Source organism: Panthera leo, chromosome C2 (genome assembly GCF_018350215.1).
Source record: "Panthera leo isolate Ple1 chromosome C2, P.leo_Ple1_pat1.1, whole genome shotgun sequence".
Lineage (NCBI taxonomy): Eukaryota > Metazoa > Chordata > Mammalia > Carnivora > Felidae > Panthera > Panthera leo.
Genome location: NC_056687.1, coordinates 74,507,213 through 74,521,045, shown reverse-complemented (window position 1 = coordinate 74,521,045; position 13,833 = coordinate 74,507,213). Strand labels below are relative to the sequence as shown.

General features: G+C 37.8%; 1 protein-coding gene across 4 annotated transcripts in view; it reads left to right on the top strand.

Annotated features, from left to right (window-relative positions):
- The window catches only part of OPA1 (OPA1 mitochondrial dynamin like GTPase), an 84,712-nt gene that overhangs the window by 23,768 nt on the left and 47,111 nt on the right, over nt 1-13,833 (top strand). For all 4 annotated transcript variants that reach the window (XM_042903636.1, XM_042903634.1, XM_042903635.1 and 1 more), the window contains 8 exons: nt 3,350-3,454; nt 5,137-5,223; nt 6,745-6,858; nt 10,762-10,842; nt 10,967-11,041; nt 11,355-11,426; nt 11,510-11,609; nt 11,925-12,055. In XM_042903636.1, coding sequence (XP_042759570.1) covers nt 3,350-3,454; nt 5,137-5,223; nt 6,745-6,858; nt 10,762-10,842; nt 10,967-11,041; nt 11,355-11,426; nt 11,510-11,609; nt 11,925-12,055 — 765 coding nt within the window. The remainder of the gene's footprint in view (nt 1-3,349; nt 3,455-5,136; nt 5,224-6,744; nt 6,859-10,761; nt 10,843-10,966; nt 11,042-11,354; nt 11,427-11,509; nt 11,610-11,924; nt 12,056-13,833) is intronic.

Here is a 13,833-nt window from a genome sequence, read left to right as displayed (position 1 = left end):
TGGAAATTTTTTTAAGAAAGCAAAATTTGGAGTGGTTTGATGATACACCCTTATTAATAAATGTAAAAAAAAGTGCAAAAGCAAATTGATAAGGAATTTGGTAAGTGTGGTTAACTCCTTCTATGTGTAAAGACCTGTTTTTTAGTGAATCTTGTGCTTCTAATTTTAAAGAAAAACTGCTGTGAAAAACGAAAATGAGGGAAAATGACTCATCCTTATGTAAACCTACCTATGCTTGTACATTTACATTGACAGGCTAATTAATGTAAGTAGTTTTAGAAACCACAGTTCTAGTCAGCCCTCAGTATCTTTTTCCTTTACTTCTCTAAATCCCCAAAGTAGTCAGATAATGACTTCTCTAAATGTATTTCTGGCACTAATTTGAAAATCTATTCTCTGTTAGTTGGTTATAAAGCTACTATTATTTTAAAGACATGCTGTATTCAGTGTGATGAGTAGGTATATTCTAGTGCAAAATTGCCCTATCACCCACTTCATCATTAGTTATAGTATTATGATTATTACTATTTTATAATGTAATATAAACACAACTGTAGTATATAACATATAGTATAATTGTTATTTTACATAGATAACAATGATATACAATAATTGAGGTTTTGTTTTAAGTTAAAACTTGTTTTAAAGAGCTTTCTTTTTAGGGGAAAAAAATACAAGGGGCAACCTAGATAAAATTAAACAATTAGTATATTTTTGGTCACAGATTTTCTTAATATCTGTGGTTGATTTCCTTGATATCTATGCATTGATCTTTATGCCAGACCATACCATATAATCACTTGTGCTCTGGCCATCACCCTATGTATTTTTAAATACTTCCCAGCCAGGCAATTCCAGTCTTCAATTCAGCTAGAGTTTAAGAATCATTGGTCTCAAAATGTGGTCTCTGGAGCAGTAGCAACCAGTATCCTTTGGGAACTTGTTAGAAATACAAATTATTGACCCCTTCCTAGACCCCCTGAATCAGCACTCTAGAAGTAGAACCCAGTAATTTTTCTTTTCAGAAGCCCTCAAGTGATTCTGATGCATCCTTAAGTTTGGGAACTGTTGGTCTAGATCTTTGGAAGACCACTCAGTAGCATGTCTCTGCAGGATGGCTATAGATTGGCACCTGTACCAAAGAATGGTTCCATCCCCAGAAAATGTAGACCCCAAAATTAATTCCATATTTATAAAGAAATGAGCCAGTGGAAATCCTACCACACTTGTATGTCCATTGATATCAACTCTTGACTTGAGCGATTTGTAGTGTCAGCCACCGGGTATTGACAAAAACACTGTATGAAAAATTCCTGGTGTAATAAGCCATGGGGTTATCTGTATTACTGAAATGCAATAGAAACATAATGCAAGCCGCGTGTGTAGTTTTAAATTTTTACGTTACAAAAAGGTAAGAAGGAATAGGTAACATATTTTTAATAATGTATTTTATTTAACCCAGTAGATCCCAAATTAATATCCTTTAAACATGTAATTAGTATAAAAATATTAATGAGGTGTTTTATTTATATACTGAATTGTAAAAATCTGGTGTGTATTTTACCCTTAACGCTACATCTCAGTTCAGACTAGCCACATTTCAAAGTGCTCAGCAGCTATAGTGGCTAGTGGCTAACATATTAGACAACAGAGATTTAATTCTGCCATAATTTCGTTGTATATATTATTACTACATATAAATGAATAAGTGTGTTTAAAATAAAAAGTTTATAGTAGAATCTAGCCTCTAGTTCTACTTGTTTCATAGTACAGAGTCCTACTGCAGAATATGTTTTTTAAAATTTGACTCAAGTTTAACATTCTCTGAGGACAGGGCCCTGACTTCCTGTCATTTATTTACTTCATTCTGAGGAGATTACACCAATCTAAAAATTTTCCTAAGGGTTCTTTTCCATTTTATTTTTTTTTAATTTTTTTTTTAACGTTTTATTTATTTTTGAGACAGGGAGAGACAGAGCATGAACAGGGGAGGGTCAGAGAGAGGGAGACACAGAATCTGAAACAGGCTCCAGGCTCCAGGCTCCGAGCTGTCAGCACAGAGCCTGATGCGGGGCTCGAACCCACAGACCGCGAGATCATGACCTGAGCCGAAGTCGGCCGCTTAACCGACTGAGCCATCCAGGCGCCCCTTCTTTTCCATTTTAAAAGGCATGATATTATAAGTTGGATGTAAACATTCTGCTGGTTGGAGAGAGAAGTAATTCTTAATAGTTTTCTGAACGTTGTTAATGTTTAGGCAAGAAGTAATATTATACCAACTGAGGTGACCAAGTAGGAAAGAATCACATGTATTTGAGAAGAACAGCATGTAGCTAAGCATCTGCTTTGACAAAACAATCTGTCTTGTTTTGTCAAATGTATTTGTCAATGTATTAGTCTTCTTTAAATCTGCTTTTATATCAGTATTTTAAAAATTGATGTATAATTTCCAGCCACGGAAATGTAACCAAAATTTGGACAGTTTAAGCTCTTGACTCTGACCTATATTCAGAACTCTGTGACCTTGGATAGGCTACCAAGTGTCCCTAACCTCTGGCCCCTAACTTTTGTCTCCTGTAAAGACTTAAGGACACTAATGCTGTTAAAACATTCAGTATCAGGCCTGTCACATAATACACGCTCAGGTACTGTTAGTTATTGTTATTTTGTATCATTTTATTTATTTATTTATTAAAAAAAATTTTTTTTACTGTTTATTTATTTTTGAGACAGAGAGAGAGAGCATGAACAGGGGAGGGTCAGAGAAAGAGGGAGACACAGAATCCGAAACAGGCTCCAGGCTCTGAGTTGTCAGCACAGAGCCCGACGCGGGGCTCGAACCCACAGACCGCGAGATCATGACCTGAGCCGAAGTCGGACGCTCAACTGACTGAGCCACCCAGGCACCCCTATTTTGTATCATTTTAATTACAGCATAAGATAACATGGAGAATGGGAAGAATTTGAATTTTTGTCAAATGTCCCCATAATGAAAATTTAAATTTTTGATGTGATAGGAAATATTACTTCAATAGAATGTACTTAAGAACTTGCTTCTTTAAAATCTTACATTTTAGTATTTTTAAATAACTTAATTTCTTCAGTGTAAATAGCAAAGAATTTTCCAAATAAAATGCCAGATTATAATAGAAAACTATAATGAATTCCACTGTTTGTGTGAGATAATATAATTTATTTTATTTCCAACATTTTCAAAGAAGCTTTATAAATGAAAAGCTCATTTTAAATAGGAGATATGACTTCAGGAATTTGGAAGATTTCAATTTAGACTTAATTATGTTATTAACCCATCTTTTTCTTATGTAATTATGGTATTATTTTGTTGCAGTTAAAGTACCAGAGGATCTTGGAACGATTAGAAAAAGAGAACAAAGAATTAAGAAAATTAGTATTACAGAAAGATGACAAAGGCATCCATCACAGAAAGCTTAAGGTATTTTAAGTTTATCTGAATTTTGTTAGTTCCAGAAGTTTGCCATTTCACACTGTGCATTCAGTCAGTACGTTTTTAAAGCTGTAATATGTTCTATCCTTTTCTTTCTAACTTGATATCCTTGGGAGATTGGGAAGTCTTTCCTATCTTAAGACATTTCACAAATTATAGTCTCCAGACATTTGTTTCATACTAGGCCTATAAAATCTTCATACTTTTAACAATCATTTCTTGTGAATCAATTTATTTTTCTGAAATAGCCAGTTTATCTTTAGGCTTATTTAATTTCTGCGGCATAAAATCAGAATTGTGAGTTGATGGACATTTAGATACGACTTAGCTTCATTGCCACACTTGTATTTCCAGTGAATGATTGGTTCACTTTCCTCACTTTTATAAGAATTCACGTTTTTTTCTGGAAGGTTTCTTAGGTATTTTAGAGAATGTTGGAAAAAAGTATATACTGGGATTGTGACCATCAGCACACTGGTAATTACCATTATTGGTAAGTTAAATCTTATTATTGCCCACTAAACCAGGCTGTATGTGCTGAATTAAATTGAAGTAATATTTTTAACTTCTATCTCATGTAAGTAAACAGTATTTGTGTATAGCAAACCTACAATAAATCATGACATGTATTCTGAAGCCAAGGTCCAAAGCTAAGTAGTACTAGTTTAACCAACATGTATTAGTAGTCCTGACTTTAAATCACGACTGCATAAAACAGATAAATAGCATGGCTTTATTCACAAGTCACATGTGGCAATTGAGGGAAGTCATGTCCAAGTGTTAATAGAGTTCACCTCAGAAACAGTATTTTCTCTCATAAAATGAAATGGTAGTGAAAATTTCAAGAACTTTTTATTTTGGGGTGGAGGGCATAGCAGTTGTTTTCCATTTAATTACTTTGAGGTGTTATGAGATGCAAGAAAACATAGGCCCCTCGTTTTGTTCCTACCTTGCATTGAAACTTGTCTTTAATTATTACGTGCTTGACAGTAACCCTTTTTTTCCCACCTGTTTTACTTATTTGTTGAGTCACTCATCAGATACTTTCTTCAAGCTTATTGTTTGCTGGGTCCCATGTTCTGTCCTGGTTCTACACAGAAAAACAATGCAGGATGTCTGTCCCTGATGCTCTCACTCCTTCATCTGCCCAGTTGTCACAGTACACGTACTCATTCTTACTGATTTAACGGTCTTCTTGGTGACTTTTTTTCTCTCCTTTTATCCTTTCTTCGGTCTCTGTTTCTCACCCTCTCTGTGTGTCTCCCTCTGATCCACATACCAAACTTGATAGAGGATGATTCCCTTGCAGTTGGTCACTTGACTCCTTGTTTGGCCTTATGGTGTTAATGGTCTTCCTTTGTTGGGCATTTATTTTAGCTCTTCAGTGTTAAACCATAACGTCCCTCTTTTAACATTTCATTAGAAGCTTAGGAAATCCTCAGTTAATGTACTTTATTAAATCAGTATATCTCTAAATAAAATAAGATGGATAAGAGGGAAATGGAATTTCATGCCACACTGTTTTACTATGAATGTGTATTTATATAATTGGAAAAAAATACAGTCATTATGGAAACACATTTTGGATTAATCAGCTTTTTTTCTCTTGACACATCTGATTTTTTTTTTAATATGTTCACTGTTTCATACTAATTTTTAAAATTTTGTAGAAATCCTTGATTGACATGTATTCTGAAGTTCTTGATGTTCTATCTGATTATGACGCCAGTTACAATACACAAGATCATCTGCCAAGGGTAAGTGAAAAATTAATACATAGTGAACTTGCTCATTAGCAAAAGAACACCTTACGTTTTTTATAATATTTATTTATTTTTGAGAGAGACAGAGACAGAATGCTAGTGGGTTAGGGACAGAGATAGAAGGAGACACAGAATCCAAAGCAGGCTCCAGGCTCCAGGCTCCGAGCTGTCAGCACAGAGCCCGACGCGGGGCTCAAACTCCTGGGCCGTGAAATCATGACCTGAGCCGAAGTCGGACACTCAACCGACTGAGCCACCCAGGCACCCCAAGAACACTTTACGTTTTAAAAAAGTTCTGTGTATATATACCCAGACACACAATATAGACATATACATATGTGCACACCACACACAGACATAAACAGAGACATATGTCTTTTACCTATATAATATTATTTATGTGTTCTACATGATGTCTTAAGCATTGAATGTTGTTTGGCTGTTTTGGTTCACTGGCCCATTTGGCCCATTGTATAAATATACACGTTGAATTTATGTGTAATGAAGGTTATCAGGTATCTGCCATTATATATTTGTAATACCCATGGTACTAAAATACCTGAATAGTGGATTAAATTAGTGAGGGAAATTTAATTTCACAGAATTGAAAATGTCTTTGTAAAGAGTAAACTAGCTATGGAAAAGATGTGTACAACAGAAATGATACGGTTTTAGAAGTAGTTGTTTAATTAGCATAAGGGTTTTTTTGTTTGTTTTTTTTGTTTTTGTTTTTGTTTTTGTTTCTATTTAAGTCAGTTAACATACAGTGTAGTCTTGGCTTCAGGAGTAGAACCCAGTGATTCATCTCTTACACATCACACCCCGTGCTCAGCCATAAAGTGCCCTCCTTAATGCCTGTCAGCCATTTAACTCACCACCCCCCACCCTTCCCCTCCAGCACCCTCAGTTTGTTCTCCGTACTTAAGAGTCTTTTATGGTTTACCTCCCTCTGTTTTCATCTTATTTTTCCTTCCCTTCCCCTATGTTCATCTGTTGTTTCTCAAATTCCACATATGAGTGAAATCATGATATCTGACTGACTTATTTTGCTTAGCACAAGTCTTTAATACAAATTTAGTTATAAATAATGGATCCAATTAATATTTTCCTGTTTATATTTTCAATAGGCACACGTGTATTGGCCATCTTTGTTTTCCGGATGGTGTTTTCAAAATCATTTAGCTGTAGCTATTTTAAAAGACTAAAAAAACCTCAGCAGTATTTCAAATCTATTTAAATGTAAGTTTGTATTAAAAACTCTGGGGCGCCTGGGTGACTTAAGTGTCTGACTCTTGATTTTGACTCAGGTCGTGATCTCATGGTTCATGGGATCGAGCCCCATTTTGGGCTCTGTGCTGACAATGCAGAGCCTGCTTGGGATTCTCTCTCTCCCTCTCTCTGCCCCTCTCCCGCTTGTGCACGGTCTCTTGCTCTCTCTCTCTCTCTCTCTCTCTCTCTCAAAATAAATAAACATTTTTTTAAAATGTGAATAAATGTTATTTGTTCTGTGATAAGGTTGTTGTGGTTGGAGATCAGAGTGCTGGAAAAACTAGTGTGCTGGAAATGATTGCCCAAGCGCGGATATTCCCTCGAGGATCTGGGGAGATGATGACACGTTCTCCAGTTAAGGTAGGACAGCAGGCCATCTGGGCGAAGCTCCTCAGGAAAGTAGCAGCTTCCGTCAAGTTTGTTCATTGTGTTGAAATGAAGAATTGTAAATGAGAAGACTGACACATAGCACTGGGAAGTACTCCTGTTGTGGAAATCGGTGGAGACACAGCCAGGAGGCCATTGTGACAGTTGCTGGGCAGGTGAGGGGAGAAAGATGGGAGAGGAGGGCAGAGGCATGGTGGGGTCAGACTGCACTGAGCTGTTCATTGTTAGGACTCTAGATTTTATTCAATGTGAGGTTAGTGAGAGGCTAAGTACGAGAATGGGAATATTGGCTGTGGAGTTAGTAAATATAAATTTCCTAGTTTTACTGTAAGAAGAGTAGAGAAATGGGGTAGCAACAGTGGAAATATGTTGGGTAAAGGGAGAGATTTTTATATACTGATTGTAATGATCCAGTGTCAGAGGTAAAAATGATGTAAGAGAGAGGGAACGATTGTAATAGCAAAGCCTTTGAGGTAAACAAGGCTGGGACTCGTTTAATACATTCCACTGTTTGAGGCAGTGTGTTGGTAAACAAAACAAAGATCTTTGCCATAATGGAGGATACGTTCTAGTAGAGGAAGCAGACAATAAATAGTAAACAGAATAAGTGACCAGATTATGTAGTATGTTAAAAGATGGTGGGTGTTTTGCCAAAAAAAAAAAAAGAAAAAAAAAAAAGTGGAGCCAGACAAGGGAAATGAGGCTGCCAGGGTGTTGGTAGACTGCATTGAGAAGGTGACATTTGAACCAGGATTTGCACTAAGTGAGGGAAGAAGTTGTGTGGATATCTAGTCTATGAGTGTTCCAGGCAGAGAAAATGTTAGTGTAAAGCCCCTGAGGTGGTTAGGTGGTTTTCATGTTTGAGGCCAGTGTGGCTAGAGCACAGTTAAGATTAGCAAATGATGAGGTCAGAGTATGGATAATGGGAGGCAAGGGAAAGCAGATCAGTAGGGCCTTGTTGGTCATCATGCAAACTTTGGTTTTTATTTTGAATAAAATAAGCAGTCCAGGGTTTTGAACAGAGCAATATTACTTTTTCAAAGGCTCACTCTGGCTACTGTTTTGAAAATAGACATAAGCAAGATGGGTAGAACCACGGAGACCACATGGGAAGCTATTGGAGTGTCTAGGTGATTCTTACACCAGGGAAGTAGCAGTGAAGGTGATAAGAGATGGTTGGATTATGCATCTATTCTGAAAGCAGCATCAATAGGATTTCCTGAGATACTTGATAGAGAGAAAGAGTCAGTTGTCAGGACAACTCCAGTGTTTTGGGCCTGAATAAATTTCCACATGTAATTGACATGGGGAAGTCTGGAGTAGAGTGAATTAGCTCTGGGGAGAAGATCAGGAGTTTGGGACTTGCAAGGGATGTTAACAAATAAATAGGCAGTTGGAGCTACAAATTTGGAGAGAGGTCTGGGCTAGCGACATAAATTTAGGACTCGTAATCAAATATCTAAAGGTGATATTTAACTCCATGATCTTACTGGGTAAGATCACCAAGGAAGTGAGGAGAGAGAAGACACAGGATGAAGGATTGTGTCCTGGGCATACCCAAGATTAAGAGGTTGAGGAAGGAGCAGACAACAAAGGAGCTTCTGAAGGAGCTACCAGTGTATTAGAGGGAATCAGAACAGTGCAGTGTAGTGGAAGTCAGGTCAAGAAAATACCGAGGGGGGAGGTAGTGATCAGCGAGGTTGAAAGCTGCTGACAGATCAAGGAGTGAAGACTGAGAATCGACCGCTGAATTTACCAGTGGAGGCAATGAAGTAGAATATGTGCAAGTTTCCTTCTGCTTACTTCCCCTTGCTCAGTGACTCTAAGAGGCTAGATTATCAGTTGTTAAGTAAAGAGAAGGGAGAAAGTGTTAAAGATTGAGCTAAGAAGGAAGACTTTCTAGGCCAGAAGTGAGTTGACAAGAGAAACTGAGAAATAATAGGGTTGCTGAGCCATACTGAGGTCCCCATTAAGATCTGTGGACATAAATTTGAGGGGAAGCTGTATGGTTGTGTATTGTTTTTTTTACGTCAGGTAGTCAGGTACAGAGTAATTGGAGAATTAGAAAATTGACACCATCAAGAATGAAGACCAGAATAGACAATGAGGCTGATTCTAGAATCTTCCAGAAATGAAGCGGTCTAGTGTGATCCATACAGAGTGCACTGTTTTGGGTCTGGGTGTGAACTCAACTATGTTGTGTAAAACTAGTTTCCTTTTCATTGCTCTATGGTTTTGTGTGAATGTACCCAACTTTATAGATCCATTTTCTATTGATGGGCACTTGGAATACTTCCATTGTGGGGGGAAATTGACTATACCTCATGCCTTGCTCTATAATCATCTCTAAAAACATTGTAAACGTAGCTTCTGCATTGTGAGCAGCACTGTAATTATAGCGGCTGTGGACAATGTTATATTTTAGGAAGGGGTTAATTTTCTTCTGGCAGGTGAGTAAATCATGGACAGATTCCCTTGAAACATAAAAGGCTGGGTTTTTTGTTTTGTTTTGTTTTTTTCCAGTTCACCATTACTCCTCTAGAATTTGCTAGAAGACTTCTCCTTGATGGACTCCAAACTCAATTTTTGTCTCTCCTAAACAAGTTGCCAAAATCTTGACTTAGCCTTTTTAGCAGCTTCTTTCTGCTGTGTTTCCACATGTGCAAATGCCTTACGGGGGGCAATTGTGCACAAAAAGTAGGGCTTGGTTTTTGGAGATTCATTTCTGCTGTCCATTTTTTTCTGGGGCTTTAGCACCTTAAATTCAGGGCTGCTTGATACCCTGATCTCTGATTTTGTCTCCTCAATCCAGTAAGACTGGTAACCTTTTCTCCAGTGCTACCGTGTTCCACAAATCTGCTAGCACCCTGAGAGAAAACAGCCATCAGAATGTGTCCCTAACATCCTCGGGGGTCTTGGACTGAGTTCAGGCTGCCATGGTTGCTCTCTGATGCTTTCAACCAGCTGGATTTTATTGGTTATCTAGCCCGCTTTAGGTAGTCTCACTAGAAGGAATTGTATTTTAAAAATGAAACTGGAACATTATAGAGAAGCTTGAAAAGTTAGAAAGAAAAGAAAGAAAGAAAAGGAAGGAAAGAAAGGGAAAGAAAGAAAGAAAGAAAGAAAGAAAGAAAGAAAGAAAGAAAGAAAGAAAGAAAGAAAAGAAAAAAGAAAAAGAAAGAAAGAAAGAAAAGAAAAAAGAATGTGAAGGTTAGAAGTTCTCAGGAAGGCCCTGTTCACAGGGCCTTGCATTGTTAGAGAATTCCTTATGCAAACATCACTCACTCCTTGGGCGAAGGCTGCCTTAGTTCCTCTGTGGTCAGTACCACTGTCTTTTGTGTGCACCTAGGTTTTACTATACTGTCGTGTCAGCTCTGTGTATACTTCTCCCAGAAGCAGTGAGGTCTAAGCCAGGGACGGTCCCTTCTTTGTTTCCCTCCTGCAACACTTGCACAGTTAGCCCTCAATAAATAGAAGTTGAATAAATGAATTGTCCTTTACCTAAATTTACCTTTGAGGTTAAATGCAAGATTTTCTTTTTGTTTTTCAAGTTTTAGATTGATGGTTTTGTGCTCAGTACTCTGTGTAGCCATTAACTGGGAAAGGAGAGGGGCAGCAGCACTTTCAGTCATGAAAGAGTAGCCGCAGGCTTGTTGGGAAATTATGACACTTGTGACAGATGTATGGACAACACAGATAAATAGTTCTGTGATCTCTGCGCTGCCATGTTGACAGCCCCCAGGGATGCTCCTGGTGTGTGCTGCAAAGGGACCTGATGCGTGCAGTGCAATGGTCCTGTCTAGGCCGTGTTAGTGCTGTGGGAGTCAACGTGAATTGTAAATGCACTGTTGCGTGTCCATTTTCTGTTAATTTCAGGTCACTCTGAGCGAAGGTCCTCACCACGTGGCCTTGTTTAAAGATAGTTCTCGGGAGTTCGATCTTACCAAAGAGGAGGATGTAAGTAGAATTTACATGAGGTTCATGTGTGTAACTTGATAATGTGTATAAGCTTATGAACGACAACTAACGAATATTTTTTAAAGGAAGATTATCACAGGATTTTGTTGTTTTCCATTAATAGCTTGCAGCACTAAGACATGAAATAGAACTCCGAATGAGGAAAAATGTGAAAGAAGGCTGTACTGTTAGTCCTGAGGTAAGTGTTGTAGTTCATTTTAACAGTTTTATGGAAAGTGTTTTATGGAAATCCAAATGATTGGAAATAAATCATGATATTGGCATTCATGTTTAGAGAATACAGCTGTTTCAAGACAGATGTTTTTTTTAATATTCCAAATAATGTATCATTTGTGAGTAGTTTTCTAGAGTGATTAACTTTTAGGATCAGAGAAAGGGTAACTTTTTTGTGAATGGATGAGATACAGAATTTTTAGAACACGTATCACCAATAAATCCCTAACAAACCACCCCCCACAATTAGTTTCCTTTTGTTTTGTTTCCCTGAGTAGACCATATCCTTAAACGTAAAAGGCCCCGGACTGCAAAGGATGGTGCTTGTTGACTTACCAGGTGTGATTAATGTAAGTATATACAAAACTTACATTTTATCTTGTTCCTATTGTGGAAAACATGTATAATGACATTTAAAACCTTTTTCTTCAAGACTGTGACATCAGGCATGGCTCCTGACACAAAGGAAACTATTTTCAGTATCAGCAAAGCTTATATGCAGAATCCTAATGCCATCATACTATGTATTCAAGGTAAATCTTATCAAAAGGTTTTAATCGCACCAATACGCTTCTTTCCTTAGCAGTCTTAAGCTTTGCATGTTACATAAACATGCAACATAAATATGTCTTGCCCTTCTGTAAACCATTCGTTTTATTAGTAAGTAGAAATGAAATTAAGAATATTTTGATAAAACATCACAGAAATTTTTATTAGCTAGAATTTCTTTTCATAACTAAGATAAATGTATTAAGAAAAATTTTCTTAGTATAATGTAGATACAAGGGTTAAAGTTATAAAATCTACTTGGCAATCATTGCAGTGTCATTTTTCAATTTTTTTTTCAGATGGATCTGTGGATGCTGAACGTAGCATTGTTACAGATTTGGTCAGTCAAATGGATCCTCATGGAAGGAGGACGATATTTGTTTTGACCAAAGTAGACCTGGCAGAAAAAAACGTGGCTAGCCCGAGCAGGGTGAGGACAAGCTCTTTATTATGAGAGAACAGATTCTTTGTATAAGCGTCAGCTGTAGCAGGAACTGGCTATAAAAACAAAAGAAACAAGCAATCAAAAAGTCCTTGTGGAATACTTGGGTGGGATTTTTCTCCTCAATAAAAACAAAGTATTAGAAAGTTACAGTAAATTACTTAAGTGTAATTTTGAAGTATAAATAAAATTCCATAATTTCAGTTAGTTTGCTTCAGAAATTCTTAAATTACTAATGTTGCTTACTCTAATATAATCTTACGTGCTGATGTGCAGTCATTAACTACTTCTTAATTAACCACAAAATAATGATTGTGGTGTTTCTTTTCTAAATTTGTTTTTAGTTGATTTTCATAAATTAGTGTAAGACTAGTCACACTATAAATACCTTCTGGACATTGTGTATACTTTTTTTTTTTTTTTTTGCTAATATTTTATTTCCCAACTGCTCAAAGACTGTGAAGCAGATTTTTATAATAGAGAAGGCACTGGATTGGTGTTAGGCCTCAGCATTCTTATCTGGCCACCAACCGGCCGTGTGTCCTTGGACAAATCTTGTTACTTCTCTGCATCGAGTTAGTGCCTAATCCATGCTATCAATCTAGTTGGTCTCTTAGGGTCATTTTCATTTCTGAAATTCTGCTACTTCTATTCATGGGGTTCAGTGTCCCTCCTGTCCTTCTGTAACAACAAAAGAATTTTATTTCAAGGTAACGTTGTAAGTCTTACTAGGGTGCCAGTCTTGACGTAGGACATGTTCTTTACCAAAGGTAAAGGCAGAAGGTAGTGGTTGCAGATATAGATTTTGTAGCCAGATTGCTTGGTTTCAAAAGCTGGCTCTACCCTTTGCTAGCTGTGTCATGTTGGGTAAATTTTTAAACTTTTTCAGTGCTTTAGGCTTCCTCATCTGTTGGAAGTGAAGATATTAATGGTACTATCTCATAGGCTGTGAAGGTTTAATGAGTTAAATATTCGTTGTAAAGTGGTTGAAATAGTGCTCTAACATTGCAAAGTCTTATATACATGGTGGCTGTCATCTGTTATTATTGTTACATCTCTGTCCCCCATAGAACATCTGCCGTTAGAACTACTCATCCCTTGTACTACTGCATAGAGTTTCTCTCCTTCCCACCTGAAACTTTCTGGGACTGTGCCTCTTGTGCTGGGTTCCCAGGACAGACCACCCCTAGGTTCACTGATTCTGTAGAAGAACTCACAGGACTCGGCACATAGTCACCCTTAAGCCTAAGATCTATTAACAGAATTGGATGCAAAGCAAAATCACGAAAGGCTAAAGTGCGAGAGCCTGGTGTCTGGAGGAAACCCGGCTCAGGTTTCCAAGAGCCCTTTCCTAGTAGAGTCATGTGGGAAATGCTCAATCCCTCCAGCAACAAGTTTCTCGTGAGACTCGGCACCTGAGGTTCTTACTGGGGGCTGGTCATGTAGGCACCCTCAAGTACCAAAATTCCAGACGCCCAAAGGAAAGCAAGTGTTCAGCCGAAACCACACTGCTTGCACAATGAGTCACTGTTATGTGGAGAAAGTTTTATGTCAATGTGGGAATTGTTTACCAGTGAGGTCCTCAAATGCCAGCCAAGGACGAGCAGACCTTTCTAAGGACAGCAATCTCAGGCCTGCTGTGTTAACTCTTCTGTGCACAACCTCCGTGACCTTTGCTTTGCCTTATTTTGTGGGGGAGGCCTGCTGTGGCGGTTTTGGTCCTGGTCGGAGGAGGGGAGAAGCGAGGTAGAAGCAAATTCTGTGCC